The 25,000-nt window shown below is 36.2% G+C and overlaps 1 protein-coding gene across 2 annotated transcripts in view; it reads left to right on the plus strand.

Annotated features, from left to right (window-relative positions):
* The window catches only part of LOC123677788 (retinal guanylyl cyclase 2), a 163,773-nt gene that overhangs the window by 120,366 nt on the left and 18,407 nt on the right, over nucleotides 1-25,000 (plus strand). Inside the window, exons 11-14 of one of the 2 annotated variants that reach the window (XM_045614492.1) lie at nucleotides 3,656-3,848; nucleotides 10,027-10,204; nucleotides 14,262-14,273; nucleotides 14,353-14,595. In XM_045614492.1, the coding sequence (XP_045470448.1) occupies nucleotides 3,656-3,848; nucleotides 10,027-10,204; nucleotides 14,262-14,273; nucleotides 14,353-14,595 (626 nt within the window). The remainder of the gene's footprint in view (nucleotides 1-3,655; nucleotides 3,849-10,026; nucleotides 10,205-14,261; nucleotides 14,274-14,352; nucleotides 14,596-25,000) is intronic. The other variant, XM_045614493.1, reaches the window with a different exon arrangement.

A 25,000-nucleotide genomic window follows, 5' to 3' on the forward strand; every position in this document is an offset into this window, starting at 1 on the left:
CACGAAAGTGATACTAGCATTACTTTGCTCCGACGAACAACACATGCTCTACCAGTTACACCTTAACCTGGGCTGGCTGGATGAGTACGTGTCTGACTGGCTACGACCAGCGTTACTTTCTAACGTGGGTCCGGGGACCTTCCTCAGGACAATTCAGAGTAACAAGTACTCAGTTAGTAATCCCGTGGCTAGTAACGGAAGGACAAGTATAAAAGTAGCATACTGCTATTTGAACTGAGATCGCTTTTGTACTAGTGAGTATTATGTAAGGTGCTCTTACTGAGAATAATCGCCAATAAAAGGATTTTACTGCGAAAATAGTCCTGAAATACAAATTAAAAGCTAAATTATGAAGACTAGATGTCTACAAATTTCGAATTATATGCCAAAACATTCATGAAAATTCAAATTAATGATTTCATATAGGCAACACACAATACACATAAACCATACATGTATACGCGGTATTCAGATTCATCATCTAATTCATCTACTAACTTGCATCCTAACGGGTAACCTTGAAGAGAAAGATTCGCTAAAAAACAATGATTTTGGAACTATTCTGTCAAAACATGGCGGATTCCAATGAAATTCAGTACTCAGGGATATTTGAATATACTTGTTAACTCGAAATATTCGAATTATTTTCAATCCCTTCAAAAAATCCTTTCCAAGTAGAAAAAATTCACAAGTATAACTCGAAATTATTATGCGATTATATTTTACTATTCTTACCTTCTTACCTCAATAACTCGAAGTCAAGTCAGCAGTTAATTTTAAACGCGCAAGTCGCAACGTGTCGGTGAATCGATAATATTTAATCTATCATCGTTTAGTTTTGTGAAAACGATAGGAAATACATTTTTTGTTTAATGTTTTATGTTTTTATTCCGATTTTCCTGAGATTCTGTGCGAGTGCGACCTCTCAGAGGTGTTGAGCTTGTTCGAAATGGGTCTTGACGCCAAATTTCTGAAACAATCTTAAAAAATTCGAATGAATTTCTCCTGCACTAATTTGTCAGGAAAAATTAGTTGAAACTGTTGCCTAAAAATAAACGAACAATAGCACTCTGAAATAATTGACTCTTTTGACGTTTTGGAATCTAAATCTAACATGTCTAAAACACTGTTGTGCTCACTCACTCTTGAAAAATTAAAGATTAAAGTGGCGACTTTTGATTCTTCTACTTAGACTTAAATGGTATTGGTTCTTTTTCAGTTGATTACCGTATCGTTTCTCATGGCACTCACGTCGTCTTTCTGCCAATGTCGTTTTGAGGTTGAATCAAAAGTTGATCAACTTTTGACTGAACAAATGAAAATTTTGAAATGATGCCGTTGATTTGTCAATTCTTTTTATAGCACCACCTTAAGGAAAAAAAGGACCCATGCCGAGATGAGTGGCCAGAATTATCTTAAACTGAAACAATGTCTAATCAGTGAACACACCAGTATTTTAGACATCTTATCTAAATCAGACTCCTTCATCAGACAATCTTAATATGTCTGAAACACCGGTGTGCTCACTAACTCTTGTAAGACCTTGAGATTTAAGTGGCGATTTTTGAAGGGATCATCCTTTTTGAATAGCATTGGCTCCTTTTCACTTGATTTCCTTATTTTATTTCTTATGGCGGCGCTCACGTCGTTTTTCTGGCAATGTCATTTTGAAGTTGAATCAACAATGAACTACTTCTGACAGAACAAATGAACATTTTGAAATGATGCCGTTGATTGAATTAATTAAATCAATTGATTGGTGAATACTTTCTATAACGCCACCTTAAGGAAATAAAAAGAAAAGGGACCCATGCCGAGTCGAGTCGCCAGAATTATCTAACCAGAGAACAAACCACTATTTTAGACAAACTCTTAAAATATTCAGAATTTGTCAATTGACATTATTGTCAACGCACAGAAACGTTGATTTATTTCATTTTGCAATTTTCTAATATCAATTCATTTTTCCTTAAATTCATCCAAATATGTACATTATACTCCTGCTATAAGGAATAATTATCACTATTCTTCATTTCTATAACTAAATTTTCATTTGATTTACCCCTGTTAGTCGAATTTAATCAATAACTGTATAACTCGAATAGAAATATTGACCCCCTAGTGCTTCGAGTTAACGAGGGTCTACTGTATCAAATTGTTCTTTGACGAAAAAATTTTATTTCTACCAGTGGCGAAGATAATCAGTTGGGGTCTTGAAATATTCAAGAATATGATGACTCCTATATACAGCGATGAAGAAATTTATATTTTGAATGAATAAAGAATATTCGTCTTTCTAACAGGCCAATTGAAAAGTCCCCGGTCTACCAAAGTTTAAACACATTTTTTTGGCAAAATTCGATTTTATTATTCAACGTTGCCTTCAAGGCCAATACAACAATTATAGCGATCTTCCAACTTTTCGATACCATTTTTGTAGTACGATTTGTCTTTCGCTTCAAAATAGACGTCAAAATTTCTTTACAGCGAGCATCCTTTAAAGGCTAAGAACAGGAAAAAGTGGCTGGGGGCCCGATCTAGCGAATATGGTGGATGCAGAAACAATGCGAAGCCCAATTCATGCAATTTTGCCATTGTGACACGGCGCATTGTCTTGATGAAACAGCACCTTTTTTTCAAATGGGGCCATTTTTAACGATTTCATAATTCAAACGATCCAATAACGCTACATAATAATCGCTGTTGTCTAGTCCTTTTGGAGGTTATCAATGAATATTATACCTTACGCATCCCAGAATACTATTGCCATAACCTTGCCAGCTGACTGTTGTGTTTTTCCTCGCTTTGGATTCGGTTCATCGTGTGCAGTCCACTCTGCTGACTGTCGATTGGACTCCGGCGTGAAATGATGGAGCCATGTTTCATCCATTGTCACATATCGACGCAAAAATTCAGGTTTATTGCACTTAAACATCTTCAAACACTGCTCAGAATCATTAACACATTTCATGTAAAAATATTCGTGAATGATATGATGTACACGTTCAGATGATATATTCACAATGTCTGCTATCTCGATAAACTTCACTTTAGGGTCATTCAAATTATATTGTGAATTTTTTGATTTTTTAGTCGCTGACAGCATCTTTTGGGCATCCACTGCGTTCGCTGTCTTCGGTGCTCATTCCACCACGTTTAAATTTAGCAGACTAATCAATGATGGTTGATTTTCCTGGTGCAGACACCGGAAACTCTTCATCAAGACAAGATTTCGCTCCAACTGTATTTTTTCCCTTCAAAAAGCAATATTGCATCAGTACACGACATTCATTTTTTCCATCTTTTTCTTCAAATAACAAAAGTAGCTACACTCACAACGCAATATCTCACAAACTTATGGTCTGACTGCTATCAAATTTTGACACGTATCGTTTGAAGGTTGATATCAAATACTAACTAAAAATCATATGGATTTAATACTAGCACCCCCATTTGAAGGTTGGTACTAACTAAAAATCATATGGATTTAATACTAGCACCGCCATCTGTGCATCAGCCGGGGGCTGTTCAATTGGCTTAATATATTGTGTATTTATTTTTTGAGTACATAAAGAATATTCATCATTACTGGTTCACCTAGTATGTATATAGAAAAACCGAAGTTCTAACTTCTAACCGATCGATTCCGTTTCAGATCGCCACGATGGCCCTGGATCTGCTCCACCAGAGCGGCAAGTTCCGGATCAGACATCTGCCCTGCACGCCCCTCAAGCTACGCATAGGGCTGCACACGGGCCCCTGCTGTTCGGGCGTCGTGGGCCTCACCATGCCCCGCTACTGCCTCTTTGGCGACACCGTCAACACGGCTTCTAGGATGGAATCAACAGGTGAGTGTGTATGTGGGCGCGCACCCGGGCGTCGCGTGATAAGGGGTAGATTATGGACTAAGGGTTGGAGGGGTTGGTGTTTCGCTCGTTATGGTACGGACTGATTAGACGCTGCCGTTTTTAGGGTGAACTTTGTTTGGATTGGTGATTGAGACGCTGGGAATGTTTGAAGGTGGTTTAATTTTAATCCTTAATCTACTGCGTTGGTTTTGTCGTAAATTTTTCTCATAATTCTTATATTAATAACTAACTAGACTGGCCTTCGCCTAGGTGGTGTAACTTATGAAAAAAAATTGGAGAAACAACTTTGCTTTCGCCGGTTTTTTTTCCGAAATTCAAGGCTTTATTGTGAGAAACTGGTTATATATTTCTCTAATTCTGTGGTTATTCCGTTCATTCTTGCACATCTTGTAGAACAAAATCGTGCGAGAATATATCAGAAACGCACAGTTTTCATGGTTATATTCTATTATTATTTGTTGGTACTCCGTACTTTCCGCCACGGCTTTATCTGTCAATTCATTTGAAATTTGCCTTAAAGAAATCAGTTCTGCCAACCAACATTTTTCAATGCAAAAATCACTAAATGATATTTATGGAAATAATTCATTGATTTCAATAAAAATGCAATGGATTAGAGAAAATAATGTATAATACTCGTACAGTAGGCTCATTCTACCACTCGTTCATTCCAAAACTCGCCACTGCGTGGCTCGTTTTTGAATTTTGAACTCTTGGAAGAATATCTATGCCTTCTGCACTTGTATTATAAATAACTATTATGATCCAAGTATTGTCCATCGCTGGCCACTACTTTCTCCCATCTTTCGAGCAGCGTACGAATCCCGCGTTGAGAAAACTGGTCTTTTTTTGAAGCGATCCCCGAACCGATCCGTTCCGGAAATTTTGGTCAGCCAGGTCGTTTGCCATTGATCTGGACAAGTGATGGTTCGAGGCAGCAATACGGCGGGTGGGGTAGGACTTCCAATTTCGAAGTTTCCAAGTAGGTACCTATGTCTTGACCACTTTCGCAACATGGGGTCGAGCATTGTCATGATATAAAATCACTTTATCATGTCTCTCGTTGTATTGCCGACGTTTGTCTTTCAATGCTCGACTCAAAGGCATTAATTGCGTTCGTTAACGATCGCCTGTGATTGCTTTAAAAAGTGATGATAGACTACGCCGAGCTTGTCCCACAAAATACTGAGCATGACCTTGGAACAGTGAATATTCGGTTTGGCCGTCGACGTGGAAGCATGGCCGGTATATCCCCATGATTTTCTGCGCTTGGGATTATGGCAATGAACCCATTTTTTGTCTTTAGTTACATTGTTATTCAGAAATCCTCTCCGTCTTTGTCTTGCAGGAAGCTGTTCACAAGCAAAAGATCGCCGTTCAACATCTCTCTGCTTCAACTCGTACGGCACCCAATTTCCTTGTTTCTGAATCATTCCCACAACTTTCGGGAATTTTGAAATGTCTTGTTGCATCACGAGTTTTGATCAAGTAATGTCCCAATTCTGCATCTTCGAACACCTTTTCTCGTCCATCACCATACTAGTCTCCGATGTCAAAATCACCGTTCTTGAAACGTTGAAACCACTCTCGGCACGTTCTTTCACTAATAGCGGCTCACCATAGGTATTTGAGAGCATTTGATGAGCCTCAGCCTCAGATTTCTTCATATTAAAACAGAAAATTAAAACCTCCAGAGAATTTGGCTCGTAAGCTGATATGTAAATAGAGAATAACTTTATGATGCTGAAACGATTAATATTTCGGTTGCGTTGTGTTTACAAATACCCAAACTTATTGTTTGACATCTGAGATCTATTTATTTCGACTACCACTTACCGCTTCAGCCTTCTATTGCAAAATGGCGGACGTAAAGTTGTACACCTTAAAATATGAAATAAAAATACAATGAGAAACAATCATTTTCCTTTCAATTCAATCTCCTACTTTCTGTCAGGCAACCAAAAATACATCCTTCGAAGTGTCAAATTATACTCTATGATAGTTCGCTCGGTCGGAGGAAAGAGGAAAGCCTTTTTCCTCTTCCGTACGATTTTTTCGGAAATATTTTATTGTATAAACCTTCTCATAATATTCCGAAAGCCAAATTTCCTTGTCACTTTCATTATATTGAAGGAGCATCTCAATCCATAAAGGTTTGCGTGACTTTTATCTGACAGACTGGTATCTGGGAGGTAAGATACAATTGGTAATAAGTTCGGATAATAATAATAATAATAAGAGAGTTTATTCAAGAAATATAAATACATTAAACAAACTCTAAACTACTGTAGAGTTAATTTTTTTAAGTTAACTGTGCACAGTGCTAACATAAATATTTTTCTTTAATTCTGCCACAAAATATATGTTTTTCTAATTATATACACTCCCATAAATCGTGTTATCCATCGTAGATACGAGCTTGCATTTGTGAAAATCGAAGATCATGTAACGGTTTTTTTTCTTTTTTTTCTTTGTCAAGTCCGGGTATGTGTCAAATCCATTTTGTATTAATGTCGAAATCGAGTATTTTATAAAGTTTTTTGATTAATTATTTCATGTAATTTTGTTCTATCAAATTTCATAATCCATTTTTTGTTTCTAGTTTGAAAGATCTCTTATTTTTTAGTTTAGTTATTTCATCGGGTACTAAGGGGTACAGCCTTGGGGCTATGTAGTCGCAGCATCCTTGACCAAGCCTTTTCTTTGATCTTGGGCGTTCAAAATTTCTATCAGCTGCTCTGGTACGATATCGGTGATCCTTCTTTTTTATATGAATTTTTCCCTCAAAGATGTTCATAATGATCTTCAGCGCAAATATCTGCCTAATATCGGGTACTTTGGCTAGTTCATAGAGTTGTTTACTTGGGAATATTTTTGGCTTACCGTGTATTATCTTGAGAAAATACTAGAAATGAAACTTATCCCAAAATTTCGTGACTGCAACCTGTCTACGAATATGAGGTGGAAGTATAAGTGATAGCACTAGCAACCAATTTAAAGGTGTGAATTTAATAATTCCGATTCAAGCTGTGAAACAATTTTACGAACATGGGCAATATTAAACCAAATAGAACAACAGTATTCAGCTGTAGAAATATCAAGGCCAAAGCTGCATTACGAAAAGTTGTGTCATCAGCCCCCCTGAAGAGCCAGCTAATTTTTGAAGAACATTATTCCTTATAAAAATAACAAGCAACAAGAATCACCTGCAAATTACGAGCAAACTAGTGGAATATCTTTGGAAGAATGTACGGATGATATTTGGACTAGACTGCAGAAATTGCTAGAAATTCTTTGTCAAAAAAGTTCCAATATGTAGATTGTACCACCTTGTTCGTTGATTTAAAGTACTATATTACAAAAATGCTCTCAATTGTCTATTATTTCGGAAGTAAACAGATTATTCCTCTCAGACTGTCATTTTCGGAGGAGGCCAGATACGGACACCACATTTTAGTATGTTAATCTAAGAAAAACGTTTATATTTAAAAAGTCTGTAACCTATAGTTCTGAAGATATAAAGTTTAGAATAACGAATTTCGAAAAATCCTCCATTTACGGTTAACGATTGTACAGGGTGTCACAAATTCAATGCCCACTGCAAGCATCTCGAGAACTATAAGACTTACATCCAGTTGCAGGAACGCTCATTAAATTTTAATGCGCTAGTTAGCAAGTCAATAACTAATGGAGCGAAAATTACAGAGAATGACTTTCGTGCAACTGCCATTGAAATAATGGAGGCATAAAATTTGATTGGTCATTAACTGATTCTGATTTAATGAATTGCTTTCTATAACTGGGTGTTAAATAATAGTTATTTATAATACAAGTGCAGAAGGCATTGATATTCTTCCACGAGTTCAAAATTCAAAAACGAGCCACGAAGTGGCGAGTTTTGGAATGAACGAGTGGTAGAATGAGCCTTCTGTACGAGTATTATACATTATTTTCTCTAATTCATTGCATTATCATTGAAATTAATGAAATATTTCCATAAATATATTTTAGTGATTTTTGCATTGAAAAATGTTGGTTGGCAGAACTGATTTCTTTAAGGCAAATTGATGAATTGACAGATAAAGCCGTGGCGGAAAGTTCGGAGTACCAACATAGAATAACAAAATATAACCATGAAAACTGTGCGTTTCTGATATTGTTGTTGATTTTGTTCTACAAGATGTGGAAGAATGAACGGAATAACCACAGAATTAGAGAATAGTATATTCTAACATAAGTTACAGAATGGGCACATATTCCAACACGAATGCAAAATTCGAACGCAAGAGTGTTGGAATTGCCTCCTGCAACGAGTATTAGACGATATTTTCTCTATTTCAGTCAAGTTTTGTGAAATATTGAAGAAATTCAATGAAAAATTCAGATTATATATCCTAGTGGCTTTTTTATTGTATCTTTACACTTTTCGATAGTTTGAGTTTATTCAACCTATGATGGTACAAAAATGTATTTTTTTTTCTTTACAAATGAATGAACGTTATCCTTCATTTCTTTACAAATGAATCATTCATTTCTTTACAAATGAATGAACGTTATTATTATTATTATTATTATTATCTTGGTAGTTGGTATGATTGTTACAAAAATTGACAGATTACGGAATTTGAATATGAATCGTACGTTTAGAATTTTGAAATAATTTACAATTACGCATTAAATTCGTGAATTATGTCTGACGAAATCGATTTAACACCACCAGAATTAAGAGAAATTGTGAATAATTTATAAATCATTTCACTATATCCATCCACTATATTTACCATTATTGAAAATAATTTGATAGGATTGGAAGTCAGTATAGACAACCACAAAACGAAAAATATAACTGAAAACGATGCTGTAATGAATTCATTACAGCACTGTTTTTAGAACTGTAAGGAACTTATTACGATACTGAAATAGAGAATAGTATATTCTAAAACAAGTTGCAGAATTGGCTCCTATTCCAACACGAATGCGAAATTCGAAAACGAGCGACGAAGGAGCGAGTTTTGGAACGCATGAGTGTTGGAATTGCCTTCTGCAACGAGTATTAGACGATATTTTCTCTATTTTAGTAAAGTTTTGCGGAATATTGTCGAAATTCAATGAAAAATTCAGATTATATATCCTAGTGACTTTTGTATTGTATCTTGGCAGTTGGTGTGACTGTTACGAAAATTGACGGAAAATTACGGAATTTGAATATGAATCGTATGTTTCGAATTTAGACATAATTTACAATTACACATTAAATTCGTGAATTATGTCTGACGAAATCGATTGAACACTACCAGAATTATGAGAATTTGGGAATATGTAGCGAATCATTTCTCTATATCCCCAAATTATATTATATTGACAATTATTGACGTTTGTTGAAATTTGATAGGATTGGAAGTCAGCATAGACAACCACAAAACGAAAAATATATCTGAAAACGATGCTGTAATGAGTTCATTACAGCACTGTTTTTCAGAACTGTAATGAACTCATTACGATACAGAAATAGAGAAAAAAAATTATGGTTTATATGATGTGCCAGATCAAGCTAGAAATTTTTAAATTAAAAAGTTTCTTATAGGCAACACAATATATTGTGTTCGTGAAAAAAATCATATTCGGTACTAAATCAACATCGATTTTTTCCAAATTTTCATATTGGTTTCATAAAACAAAAAACCACAAACTTAATGTGATCGATCAGCAACATACAATGCAATATCGCTTTGTGATGTATCTATAGCACTTTTTAATAAGCTGTTGTACAACCTTTTATGTAATGAAGAATTCTATACACACATAATAAATGATAAAATAATCACGATTTCTAGAAACCCAATTTTACAGATTTAGTAACCCTGAAATGCTTTCTGTTATTACTCAATGAGCGCGAAAAAATTTCTGTCACTGTCCTTCTGGAATTCTCATTCATAGATCCTTCCTAAACTCCAAGACTCTCGCTTTCAGCCTCTTTCCTCTTTATCCTCTGAAATCTAAAAGAAAACCCAAATCGATATCTCAAGAATCAACGCCAATGTCTCTCGTACATCATCCTCTAGAAGAAAAAAAGCGACGCTAAAACCTCTACTGATCGTTGTTGACATTATCTCTCCCAACTCGGACACTCATCCAGCATCCTGTCTTCCATTTTCAGGAGCGGCCTGGCGCATCCACTTGTCCGAGGCCACCAAGGTTAAGCTGGAAAAAGCAGGAGGGTATCAGCTGGAGTACAGGGGCCCTACGGAGGTGAAGGGCAAGGGTACGATGCACACGTACTGGTTGCTCGGCAAGGAAGGTTTCGACAAGAAGCTGCCTGATCCTCCCCCGGTCGAGTGAGTAGATGTTAAGGTCACATAAGTGACACTTATGGAAGAAATTTCAGATATTTGTGTATTCCTTATAATTGAAGTGAAAAATTGCTATTATGTGAATGTTTTGATGGTGAACGTTGCCAGTACTTTTTGATATAAGCGGTACACAGCGGCGCTGAAAATATTTTAGATCGATAAAGTAGTTTGCTATCCAAGAAACAAAATTTTCAATAAATCGTACCTTTCGTTAAAATCTAGGGTGCCATCGACCGTGGCCCTCCTATACAGGATGATTCACCGCGATGGCATATTATACGTTTATGGAAAACTAATCATGAGTTTGTACTGAAAATTTGCATGTTCGTGTTTGAGATAATGATCTTTTTCCCTAAAATATTTTCAGATCTCTAAAACTTTCGCTTATACCGGAAACAGAACACTACCTTATTTCAAATGGTGGTAATAGTGTATTATTGCATCATTAGATAGCTCTTCTGATGGCAATTTCAGCATTATGCCATACCTTGGGACTCTTGGGTATAAACTCAACGGTTCATAAGTTAATAGGATTCTTATATGCAAAAAATGGTAGCGACAAGGACTCACATTGTTTTGAATATTCCTGCAGGATTTTTTTTCAAAAAATATTTTTCATTTTTTATTTTGCAAATACGTACTATATAAGACTGTTTGTGGTTTGGACCAAAAATATACAGGGTGTTTATGAGATGATCATGAAGTTGTACAATTCAAATTCATCAAAACTCAAGATTCACAAATTGAAGCCTATATATTTTATTATTTCAGTCAATTCTACGTATAAAAAGAGGGGGAATGGTTTATTTAAACATACCTTATACCTCAAATGTAGAAGAACTTTAAATGAGGAAAAACCGCAAATTCTAACTGTGCGGAATAGTTTGTGACTTCCGGAAAACACAGAAAGTAACTGAAATTCGATGTTTCGAAAACTAAATTCAACACTTCATGAATTGTAATTAATTGTTCGTTGGGATTGTTGAGAAATCCATAACCCAATGAAATTTTCAATTACGAATAATTAATTGCAATTCATGAAATGTCCAATTTAGTTATCGAAGCATCGAATTTAAGTTACTGACTGTATTTTCCGGAAGTCACAGACTTCTCCACACAGTTAGAAATTATGGTTTTTCCTCAATTAAAGTTCTTCCTCGATAACTTTTGAAGTATTCATTTAAGGTCTAGGCTACGTTCAAGTAACCTCCACTTTTCAAACGTAGAATTGACTTGAATAATAAAAAATGTAGGTTTTAATTTTAAAATCCTGGGTTCTGATGAATTCAAATGAACTTCATGATCTTCTCAATTGGCTCATGAATGTACTACCTTTGAGTACAACTCAGTTTTTTCGAAATTCTTTTGCATTTTGCATAAAGCTCAGGGTTGTTGTTTTATGTCATTTCAATTAGGTCGACGATCTATTTCAACGTAATTATTGTTTTTTTCGATATCCTGATCGAGTTTTTCTTTATGTTTGGTGACTCTATAAACACGAAATTCTGTTTGAAATAATTATTCTAAATACACACGCGAAATCTCAACCTGATATGGAATATGTAATCACGGAAATATCGGGTATTTATTCCCCAATATTCTTCTTGAATTTTCCAAATTTCTGATTATTTCATTAACTTGAAATTTTGCGTGGGTCTTGAAGTCAGTCCTTCTACACCCTAGTGCCAATTTTCATCTCGATCGAATTTGCAGTTTTGAAATCATCAGCAAAAAAACAAAACTTCGATCGACCATATTGACGGAACCCCTAATCAGAATCTGCCCATTAACAAACTCAACTAAGAATGTCATTTAAGTTCCGAATCTACCCTGACAATTTCAAGTTTTTAAATCATTCCGTCCGGGACTTATGGTGTTCACAGACAGACGGACGGACAGAATCGAATATGAGGACAAAGTCGTCATCAATGAACTGAACCTTATATTTTGAGAATATTCTCAGCTGAATCAAAAACTTACAATTATGATGAAACGATCTACAGCCAGTTCAGTCTAAACTAGGGCTGGGAATCATGAATGAATGATTTGAATATTCGAATAATCATTGAATAATTATTCGAATAATTGCATTTTGCATTATTCGAATAATCATGAATATTCACTGAATAGTTGAATAATCAATGACTACTTTTCTATTCATGAATAATCAGTGAATAGTTGAGTATTCACTGATTATTCAGTGAATAGTTTTCTATTCAGTGAGTAATTGGATATTTATGAAGTTACGAATGAAAGTTTGAATGATCACTTGACTCACTATTCAGGAATGATTAAAACAAGGTTTTGTGATTCACTATGGACAAATCGTTTTATTAATATTAAAATTACTGGGAATTACATAATATTGAAATTGATAGATACCATTGAATTAAACTTATAAATAAACTCCTGTCAGTGTTCGGAATCCAAACAAACAAATTGTCATTCAAATTAGTACGTTGTCGTTGAAGAAATTGGCTTATTTTGATAAATAAGATTATTTGAGGAACGATTTTACTATTAATTGATAGACAGAAGAAACGATATTAATGCCTTAAGTTCGAACTTGAGATTCAACTAATAAACACGGCTTTTTACAAAATCTGGGGAATGATACAGGATTCAAAGTTACTGGTATTAACCTCGTTCCTTCGGTCTATCAATTAATACTGAAATCGTTCCTCAAATACTCTTATTTATGAAAATAAGCCAATCCTTAAAAGAGACCGTACTAATTTGAATAACAATTTATTTGTTTGGATTCCGAACACTGACAGGAGAACCAAAAATGGCGGTGTGTGACGTCACACTAATAGAGCGTATATGGCGAGAGGCAAAACACCAAAACGATTATACCACGTCGCAAAGGGTATATTCACTCATCAAAACGCTCGGATTTTATTGGTTCATTAAAACATGAGTTCAATCACTGAATATTGACTGAATATTCATTGAATAATCACTGAATAATCACTGAATAATCATTGAATAATCACTGAATAATCATTGAATAATCACTGAAAAATCATTGAATAATCACTGAATAATCATTGAATAATCACTGAATAATCATTGAATAATCACTGAATAATCAACGAATAGTTGAATATTCATGACTACTCATGAATAATCAAGCATGAATAGTTGTTTGAATGAATTATTCGAATAATCGAATAAAGTTATGGATGAATATTCGAATACAAAAAGGCGAAAATGTCCCAGCCCTAGTCTAAACCTCTAGCCAGGTCAGAATCTTGAGATTTCCCGGGGTTCTTTTCACCTCTCCAGCTTAACCATTATCGCCCTTGGCTACAAAAGATCCCTCGAACTCCGATCGGAATTACCATTCGACGGTTCTACGTGTCCGTCCGTTCCACCCCCAAAACTCGTTAGCAGAAACATCACGTATATACTTTTTGTCGTTCCAATTCCCGGAATTAATTCTAGGATGATCTTTATGCGTCGACGTGCCTCTAGATTTCATGTGGGGCTTCCAGGAACGCTTGTTGCAATTTATTATCGCCTTTTTTCTTGTTTTGCTATTGTTATGCATCGATACCTACCCTTATATGCTCAGAATGTTCTGGAATTGCAATGGTGATTCTTTCTTAGGAATAAAACGGAAATGCAGGATTTAAATTTTTTTCGAAAGGATTCCTCCACACTTAGAACTTGAATGTACTATCAAATCAAGCTATTAAATAAGTACAAAATTCACAGGTAATACTTCAAAATAATAAAAAGGATTGTTGATGAAATCTATCAATAATCATTTTAAAATTATGTCTCTATGTATCTTCATTATGATTTTGGAAATTTCAGGCCATCATTCATGAGATGTTGTTTCTCAAATAATAGGCAAATATCTACTCTATAGTCTAAAAAATAAATAGGAAAAAATTGTCTGAAGGAAATCTTACACTCTTAAAATTGCCGCTCATTCAGACCTCTAAGTAAATATCAACCTTTATTGATACATTGATCTATCTCAGCTCTCTTCATCATTGGTTTCACTAAATTCTTTTTTTTTTGCTGCGTACAGGGAAAGTCATGGGTGAGTTTACCATAATTCAAAAAGCTAAAAAACCAATAGAACCAATAGATATTATAAGGTTTTAATTCCCCTTTTGTAGACTGGACGAGAGTCTCATCATAAACCAAGAACAGATGTTGAAGACCTCGTCTTTCGATCCACCAGAAAACTCTGCGAGCAGCTTGGCAGCGTCGAAGGAGTCCCTGAAACCACCGGATGACCAACGACATGCTAAGAAAGTGGACACAAATCCTTCCTTCATCAAGTCGATGGAATCGTCCAAGTTTTCAAGTTTGGCCTCCGCCAAAGCCTTGGAAGAGAATGTTGGACAGCTGGCCGAGATGTAAGTGTTTTATGCATGTGAATTGGTAATCTACTTATAATTATTCTGGAAATGAAAGAAAGTACATAAACTCTTTATGCGGATGCCTCAGAAAATAATGTTTTTCGTCAACCGTCCGGGAAGTGAGCACTTCCCGGACGCTTCTTCTCTGAGAAAGTAGTATTTCCCGGCCTAGTCCGGAAAGTACGTACTTCCCGGACTAGGCCGGAAAAGAATCATAGAATCCATAGCAACCGAGATAATGGCTGACAGTTCATATGAAATTAGTTGTCAAAAATTTGCATGTTTTTTGATAGCAATCGCAATAAAATATGGAAAGCAGCAGCGATAGTGTTATTTTACATGGTTGCCGAAAAAATATTGTACGCAACACGCCCGAAAATGGTTTCTTTGGACTCACAGACTTCCAGGACGAGCTTACGCTCGTCCTGGAATTTGGTCTATTCGTCTAAAAAAAATATATTATCCGGACTTGTTACGTAAATTACTATTTGCTCACGGAAAAGCAGCTTTTTTGCAAACGCTATGTTTAAAACACGGCGCGGATATTTTATCTTTACACAAGTCTCTCTCTTCCAGATAGTGTTTCTTTTTTGTTCTCCTCTAGCAAAATTCAAAATTCTTCAATGTTCCAAGTTGGCCAAGTTCCATGAAAATCGTGACACCAAAAATATGCTCTATCACAAGAAAGATTGTGCTTAATAATGAAAGAACATGTCAATGGTACCATAGATAACATCTTGAGTTTTTTATCAATTTTAGTTATTTCGTGGAGATAAGAATTTCCGTATTCTGCACTTATCGTCATAGTTGTTGACCGCTTTGATCAAAACAATATCCGAAGTATCTTCGTCTTCCACTATCTTCTTTTCTACCAATGTTACGTCCGATAGCGCAGTAAGATTTAAGAGAAAAATGGACTGTATCTGCGAGCGTATGAAATTGGAGCGACATCGAAATATCTAATAATGTTGCAAAATAATAATGTAAAATTTGAGGTCAACAATAATGACTTACCAAATGGGGCATCTGGTTGAAGAACAAATCATCTCTGGAACAAATCCCAGCTCTTCACAGGACCCTTGGTGCAGATTATCAGCTCCAGCGAAAGCGAAAAGACAAAAGCGATGAATAATGCGGGTGTTTCAAAGCGTAAACATTCAAGAAAATAGAGCGGAAGGTCAGAAAATATCGAGAAAAGTTAAGCACAATTTTGCGACCTAGGTACGAATCAATCTTCAAATCTATATTCGATACATATGTATCTTGCGTTATGGACCGAGCCATCAGTATCGACATTGTTTACGCGCAAGCCTATGATATTTCGCGATCGAGATCGAATTCCATAATTCTCTCTTACACAAATAACCAGTATAGTATAATTTTTCGAATAAAGATTCATTCGTTTATATGGTTTAAATCTGAAAGTTATCTGCATGCAATCATGTTGGAAAAACAAAAAATTTTCCTATAACCAGCCTAATAATTCCCACAAAGATCTCTACCATATTAGTACATTTTACAACGTATAATGGATTTGGTTGATTCACAAAATCCACAATATTTCAACGGTCCCTATAGATGTAGATTTAAGGGGAGTTTCATTCGTTTATATGGTTTAAATCTGAAAGTTATCTGCATGCAATCATGTTGGAAAAACAAAAAATTTTCCTATAACCAGCCTAATAATTCCCACAAAGATCTCTACCATATTAGTACATTTTACAACGTATAATGGATTTGGTTGATTCACAAAATCCACAATATTTCAACGGTCCCTATAGATGTAGATTTAAGGGGAGTTTCATTCCACCACAACCTTAGGGTTTATTGTGTCCCATCAAAGCTGTTCTGGCTATTAGTTGCCGTAATCTACAGCTGGCCCTCCAGCTCCAGAGTTGTAATGAACTCTAGTATTTGAGACGACTTCAAGGAGTTTAATTCATCACTTCTACAAGCGTTTTTTGCGTTGGCTAGCGATGGCAAGACATTCGGTCACCAGTGACTCCAGAATTTCTTCCTCCTTCCGACAAAATCTGCACACGTCATTTTCTGATAAAATCATTCTCATGAGTTGCTTACTGAGGTGGTAAGGAATCTAGTGAGAAGGTGTAGTCCATTCTTGCTAAGATCCAGATACTTCTTAGATCTCGCAGAAGAAACTTTTTGGAATGATCCAATCCAAAACGATTCCGTCAGGGTGTTTCTCTTTAGGTTGCTTCCTTCTCCTGAAACTCTTACTTGTATAGGTATTGGTATAGGTAAATGCACCTATACCACAAAAAGATTATGTGCCAACGAAAAGAATTTGGCTCCTTTCCAGGCATTCCTCTTCATTACCTTTAAATTTCGAGTTACATTGAACCCAGAGTAAACAGGCCTTGTTATTCTTGCCTTTTTCGTTGACTTTCCTCGGCACTCCAATACCATTATTGTTATTATGTTATGATGTTATTTATGGTAGCTCAATTCTTCGATTGCAGATTATCAGAATGTATCGTTATATCACTTTTCTGATAGTTCCTCACTAGGTTCATTTCCATACATCTTTTTATTGCAAGTGTCTTTGCCTGAAAGATACTTGGACAACGATAGTGAACATTTGGTGCCAGCAGTTGAGACTCCATCGCCAGTCCCTGTCATGGTTTTCGTCTATCCTTAATCACAGTTCTAAAAAGTCTTTAGCAATCAAATACTGTCTGTATTATATCCTAATTAAACTTTTATTCAATTGATTCAATATCCTTATATGCTTCTCATACCAAACACAAAAAATAAAACTCTCGTCCCCGCAATAAATGCAACGGAATCCTAAAACTGCGCTTCCGTCCAAAATCCAGACATTCATAACGTATTTCCTGGCCCAATTCAAACCGCCTCGAGCACAAAATACGGCCCAAGCGCGAAAGAACAGGATGAATGGAACGGCTTGTCTAATGCTCATAAGCAAATTGGCTTTAGGGAGGCTGGCATCATTCTCTATTAGTATCGCAGCGAACTGGTGGGTATTTGAGTTTCAATTAGAGCGAGACTTGCTTTATGACAAAACGGGGTTTCTATGGATCTGGCGAGGCACGTAGAACGGATCCATTCTCGGACTCGAACATTTCAGAGATTGCAGGAGGAAGGATCAAGGATTATGAGATGCGGTATGGGGACTTTTCATGTTAACCGAGCTGATTCGCGTAGGCGTGTGCAGTCTGGAATTAGAGCGCTAGGAATTTCGACGTTCATTCCCGAAGGCTTTGTTCTTCTTCTACTTCTCATTGTCTGCGTGATTTAGCGATTGTTCGCCAGCGATTTTTCATACAAAGAGACCTAGGAATCAAATGGAGCATTTTTTGATTAGCAGGGTGTTAGCATTTTTTTTTCGGGAATATGATAAGTGACGAGACTATTTCTGTCTAGTCCAAAAATGTTTGAAGACATTTCGAGAAATTTGAGCGCTTCTTCGCGTACGCGGGTCACTGAATTTTGTGGCTTTGTGGCATTAATACGTAAATCAACAAAACACCAAAAGATAGCACCAATGTTCAAAACTATCAACTATTTTCACTTCTCTGCATATCGCGCACAAATGGATGACCACGAAGGTACCAGACATCGTAGGAGTTTTTGAAATTTTTCACCGAACTGGACGTGCCAACAGACTCCAGGTCGAATACTCTATTTGATAAACATGTTAACGTTGTGTTGTCCTGAAATTTTCTTTAAATAGTGTAAGTGGCAGTTCAGATTCAATTAGAATACAGTTGACAAATCACAACCCAGCAACCTCTACAACGCTCTGAAAGACACAATAATCACCACGCGTTCTTGGATCCTGAAAGGAAGTGAGTCCGAGTTACTCTACGCTGGATGGATTCGACCACATCTATATCAAAATTTATATCTTCAAAACAGGACACCAGATAGCATCTCCATATTCCATTATAAAAGGAATTTAAGTTTTGGATCACACCCCCTGAACGTTTTCTCGAAAAGATAGACCAGTCGGGATGCCTTGGAATGAATACTATGAATGTAATTCGACCATGTTAAATCCTGGTTGATGGTAATACCCAAATCCTGCTGGCTAGAAGTACACATGATCTTGACTTCGTTTAGGAAGTATTCTCTGTGGGGGTGTTTTCTTTCAGTATGAAGAACCGAACATTTTTTTTTGTTAAGGGGTCATAATCAAAGAGCACACCACTCATTTATACTGTCCAAGTCACGCTGGAGAACTACAGAGTTTTTGATCATTGTACACCTTGCCATCATCAAAGAAAGCCGCGGAAGATGAATCAACAAATCAGACAAATAGAGCAAAAATAAAAGAGGCTCCGACACGGATCCCTGAGATACCCCGCTAACAACTAGTCTTCGAAACGCAACCTGAGCAAAAAATAATCCTCTTAATGTCAATAGTATACCCAGAGCACAAATTTGACAAAATTGTCAAAAAGAAAGAAAGAAAGTTATAATTCACCAGATTAACGGAATTAGAAACAGGAGGGATTGAACAAACTTCACTTTCATGGGCCGTAATACTCGTGAAGGCCACGGAAAATGAAACTTTTAATAAACAGAGGTAAGATATTTCGATGAGGAAATTCACACCGCGTATCGTATATATTAACAAACAGATGTACGCAAATCCGATAAGTAAGAATCTAATCGCAAATACATATATGTTTTATTTTAGTTTTTTGACCTTAGTGAATCACTATCCAGTCATCATTCAAATTTGTATTTTAAACTCTATCAAATCCACCACCAGACATACACAACATCCATGACCTAACCAGGATTCGAACCCGGTACCTTCGGTACCACAGTCAACTGTTAATCCACTGCGCTACCGAGGTAGTCTGCATATATTTATGTTAATTATTATTCTTAATTCGCGATTTCAGGAAAATGAACTCAACTATTCTATCGCAATCTAATAGTGAAAAATCAATACAGGCCATTTCAGTTATTATTTATAACTGATTTTACTAGATAAAGAGAGATTCGCTGAAAGAATTATGGAGCAACAATAAAACACGTTACGTATGTTTTAGAAGATTGTGTTCATAGTTTGAATTTTGGAGGGTCATCAAATTATAAAAGGAATGATGGAAATCAACCGAAGATAAATAAGAAATATCGGACTGGCAGAAGTCTAGATTAAGTGTTAACCACAGGGAAACGTGCTGCCATTGGTGGTGAGTAGCGATAGACCGTGTTCGCTCTTTCTACAGCTCACTGCCATCGGAATATGATTTGGACTTTTGGCATTCTGATACTTTCAGCAAGCGCCTTAAACCCAAATTCGAAAATATATAAATCATGCATATCTACCCACAGACACGAATATTAAATTCGTGAAAGACAATGTTCCACTACAAATTCAATAAAAGAATGAAGAAATATAACTCCCAGAACTAATTACAAGTCGTCCTTTTTCCACAACAGATATGAAAGCGAATATTTCATTACGAAATTCAAATTCGAAATGAACGCTGCCATAGTAATCATACTCGGAATTTTCTACTTCCATATTTCCTTACGATATTCCTCTTATTTCAACACAACGACTCGCAGAAATGCTCATCGTCATTCCGTTTCACAAAAAAAAAAAAAAACTACGGAGTCAGACTCGATCCGTGATTTTCCCCATCTTCGTTCTCTCTTTTCCCCTGCTTCAATCCGATCTGAATAACAAAACTGAGACGAGAATGACTCTCCCCCTCCTTTTAGAAGACGGTGTTAATTGTTTGAAAACTCAGGTCGTGGGATGAGACGTTAACAATTACAGCAACGAACTGCCTTGAATTTATTTCAGCGGTTCTTCTTTCGAAGTGCTCCCCCTGGGCTGATAACCGTAAGGAATCTGAGTTACTCTCAGTAGTTGTCTTCGGATTTGTCATGCTTTTTAATTATACAGCCAACTAATTTTCAGGTTGAACTTCAACATAAAGAATGTCTGAGACGTTGTGGTTTGAATTAACGTTTTGGAAGAATATGTCGAATATAATTCACGCTGATAGGGATGGAAGAAAAATTGACTTTCGTTGAATTTGCTCGAATTTTCATATATTGTAAAACACTTGATGCTGATCAAATATCTTCATTGCCAGGGCCGTCGCTAGGGGGAGGCGGGGTTGTGATTTGACTCCTTTGCACTTTTACTATGAGGTTATTTCGTATCAAAGTTTTGAGCGAATACTTTGAAGTACCTCACAATTTTGGTGAGATGAAATTCAATTCTAGAGAAATATATGTGGAGAAATTCAATTTATATTCGAAAAAGCTGGACAAAACATGCAGCTGAGGATAAGAAAGGCAAAAAATAATAATAGAACAGTTCCGATCGAGCAACAGACGCGATCACTTCTGTGCCGTTCCGATAGGAGTTATTTAGCGATTAATTCGAATTAGAATACTGATTTAAAATTATCGAATAAATTTACTTAGAAGTTGAAGCTTCTACAAGACAGTGATGTCTCAAAATAGTGGCTCGTCTTCAACTATAGCATCAGATGAAGAGGAAAACGGAAACAAATATCAAATAAAAAACGCAAAAAAAGAACCACTGGACGAACTACGAAGAAAAAAAATGAGAATCAATCACCAGACATCGTTTTCAAACAACCACTATTGATAGAAAATAACAACGAAAATATTCCGACCCAAATGGAAATCGTTGTCAACAATGAACCATCAACATCTGCTATACACACACAAAATAATCGTCAACAAACAATAATACCACAACCCAGAAATTCAACAACAAATATTGCTTTTATTTAAGAAAATGAAGTCTGCAGTGTTGAATCTTGATATACAAAAAGCCTTCGTCTGTATATGGCATAGAGGACTACTCTACAAGTTGCATAAAATCAACCTCCTACCCCATCTCATTGAACTGTGTAAGCACTTCCTGGAGAGCAGGACATTGGCTGTCAAAGTTGGATTATTTATGTCCTTTTACTTTCTACCTGAGCAAGGCACTCCTCAAGGTTCTCCTCTTTCGACACTACTTTCCAATTTCTTCTGCCATGATATCATCCGAGAAAATATGAACTCCCTTTACATTTTGCAATTCGCAGACGACACAACTCTGGTATCCCATGCAAAAACATTAAAAACTTGCACGCAGAAGCTTCAAGAACTCCTTGATGAACTCTCCAACTGGTTCCGGATATGGAGAATGAAGATTAATCCAAACAAGTCGCAGTTTTTAATTTTCGACCACAAAATCTCTCCTGCATTAAAAGATTAATGGAAAAAGCATAAAACCTGTACCTGCAATCAAATACCTTGGAATGAACATTGATTGTAAATTGAACTGCAACCTACACATCAAGTTGATGAAGAGAAAAACAATATCAAGAGCCAAATATTTTTCCAAATTAGTTTACAGAAAGCAAGGCATTAACATCAAAAGTGCATCAATAATATATAAAACAATCTGTAGACCTTTATTAGAATACCCACACCCAGTGTTTGCCAACTGCAAGCCTCCAGCAATTAAAAATCTCACAGTAGCAGAAACCACCGCATTGAGAACCATAACCCGAATGAGACATCCTAGAAATCCACTCCATAATCCTCCAAACAATCTACTTTATCTGAATACTAGAATAGAACCTATTGAGATAAGAATGAGCAGACTGAATAAGGCATTCTATAATAGGTTACTTCAGTTGGATGAAGTGATTTCTCCATACCAGGAAGACAGAAGGAATACATCTAAGAGAAAACATCCAGAACTCCCACTTATAGCAAAGATCAAAAGTTTGATATGAAAAAAATGAAATAATAATAACCTTTTACCTTAAACAAATTCAATGTACTAAAAATTGTTGAAATACAGGCTGAAGGACCCTTGGTCGATGGCCAATTGCATATGCAATAAAGTACTGTTATTATTTATTAATAATAGAACAGGAGCATCATGACAAAAGCTCTAAAAAGGATTATGATTGTAATCAAACAATGAACTTTGTACAATCTGTAATTCCAAATTTTCATCGTATAAATTTCACATTTCGCCGTTCGACAAATGCTGCTGTGAAACTCCCAGCAAGACTCTATTCAATGAGATTTCTATTTCTGGACTCGACTCGTTTGATTTCTGATTCAGTGAATGGAGGAAAATGGGAACGATCGCCAAGTCCACTTCTTTATGAGTTCCTTTCATCTGATTTTGGTCGCTTGGAGGAAATGAATACGGGAAATTCATGAAATGGGTTTTTCGTCAGTTCCAAGAAATCCTTTTTCGTTTTTCGCGTAGGTTTGCCGCACCGTAATTCTGGCGTACGGCTTCTCAAGTTATCGGCTCTTAAATCAGCAGTTCGTTTGTCTATATCCCTTCCAATCAGGGAGACTTTTTCATTTTTAATCAGGGTCGTTAATGGGAGTGATCTTAGATTGAAAGTTGGCTTTTTACTTTCGAGAAAATTATTTACTTCTATACGATATGAAATTGAACTGATAACGACTTTTATTTATTGAACTAATTGTATAAAAGAATCGAAAATATAAACTTTTGAGATAGAAACCTAAATTAAATCACTATAAATCATGAAAAAATAAAAAAAAAGAGTTTCTTCGTAATGAGAAACCTCCAAGCTTTGTTTGATTCCATAATTTTCCTCCTGGATCTAAGACACATGAGGCATCTTATAGATTTGTCGCCTAACCTATTGCGGGTTTTGTAACTGTAAGAGCAGCTCTAGAAAATTGTCTTTCAACAGGAGCTGAGATATTATTATTATTATTATAATTTGATTTGAATCAAGGACATGGTCCTGTGAGATTCAATATACATAAAGAGCATTACAGTCATACGAGCAGTTGGGCATAAGAGAAGTACATAGCAGTGTTTAACAGACATATAGAAACAGCAAAAATATTTAGGAAAAGAAAAACAAAAAAATGAAGAACAATGATGAGAGCAAAGGTATTCCAGCGTGATAAAAAAAAACTAAATATCGTCATATCGATTTTTAAAAAAGTTTCTAGATGGAGCATTCACAACACTAGGCGGAAGGGAATTCCAATATTCAAAAACCCGATTGGGGAGGAAATTTCTCCTCGCAGTGGAATTGAATCGTTCCTTCTTCAGCTTCAGGTTGTGACCGCGCAAGCGAGTATCACAGTTTAGTGACAAAATGGAGCATAAATCTGATACTGGCGTTGATGAAAAATACTTGGCCATTTTGGCCAATATATTTCTGAAACTACCAAAATCTATAACCAATAGATTTCATTGAAATGTGAGAAAACTACTAATGAAGTCTAATGACTGGCGAATGCCTCAGTCTCTGGGTGCTCGAGGAATCCCCTTATTTAGTATAAGCGCGCACGAGATTGCAGTGCTACGCGTGCATATTAAGCTCAAGTAATATCGAGTAGCTTGATATCAAGTCAAGCAATAAATATCTAAAATCAAGTCAAGCTCGAGTATGTCATTTTTCACGACCTTGATTTACAGTCAAGTAGTTGGTTAAAATGTCAAGATACTTGGCTTGATGAATCCCTACCTGGACCTTACCATCAGTAAATACAAATTTTTTCATAGAGATTTGACCTTATTCGTCATCATAGTCATCTGCAGGAGTGATACATAAACTCCAACGTTTCTCTAACTGTTCTGTAGAAAGTTTCGTCTTTGCTTTCGAAATATGATTTCATCTTAGCTATCATTTTTTTCATTAGAGCCAAATTTCTTTCCATGGAGCATTTTTTTGAAGTTTGTAAAAAGCCAGTCTGGGAGCCAGATGTGGAGAATAAACTATGTGCTTGCTCACCAATAGAAATCAACAACGAATCGTCGATTCCGATAGCATTTTTTGCGTCAATATGTGACAGTGGATGAAACATGGATTCATCGCTACACTCCCGAGTCGAATAGATAGATCGCAGGCAGGTATTAAGCCATACAAAGGTCCCTTGGAAGCGTTGTTCTGGCATTTAAATATTCGTGATGAATTGCCAAACCTTAGACCAGGTTAGAGGAGGGTCGAAAGATCATCCGACCTCGCATGCAACTTGACTCAATGATCTATTGTGCATCCCCGCGCTGTTTACCAGTCAGGCAATATTGTCTCGATGAACTTTAACACCTTTCTGGGTGCTACGTCCATCACTTATTCTGGCTTTGAAAACCAACAGCCTTGTCCGTCTCAGTGGCTTCTTGAAGCAACATGTATCTTCAGACCTTTTTCCCATGTTTTTCAGATGATACCCCACAGGACCTTGTCCCGTGAGTTCATCCCTCAGTTTCCTCAGTTCCAATCGGTTCCAATTTACTGAGTGAGATCATTTTTTTAGTCCAGCTCGTCGAGTAGGAGGAAAGTCACTTGGCCTGTATTCGACCATCGATTGTTCGAACGCAAGCTTCCTCTTTTGTTCCCTTTCCTTAACTGCC

Source organism: Harmonia axyridis, chromosome 4 (assembly GCF_914767665.1).
Source record: "Harmonia axyridis chromosome 4, icHarAxyr1.1, whole genome shotgun sequence".
NCBI lineage: Eukaryota > Metazoa > Arthropoda > Insecta > Coleoptera > Coccinellidae > Harmonia > Harmonia axyridis.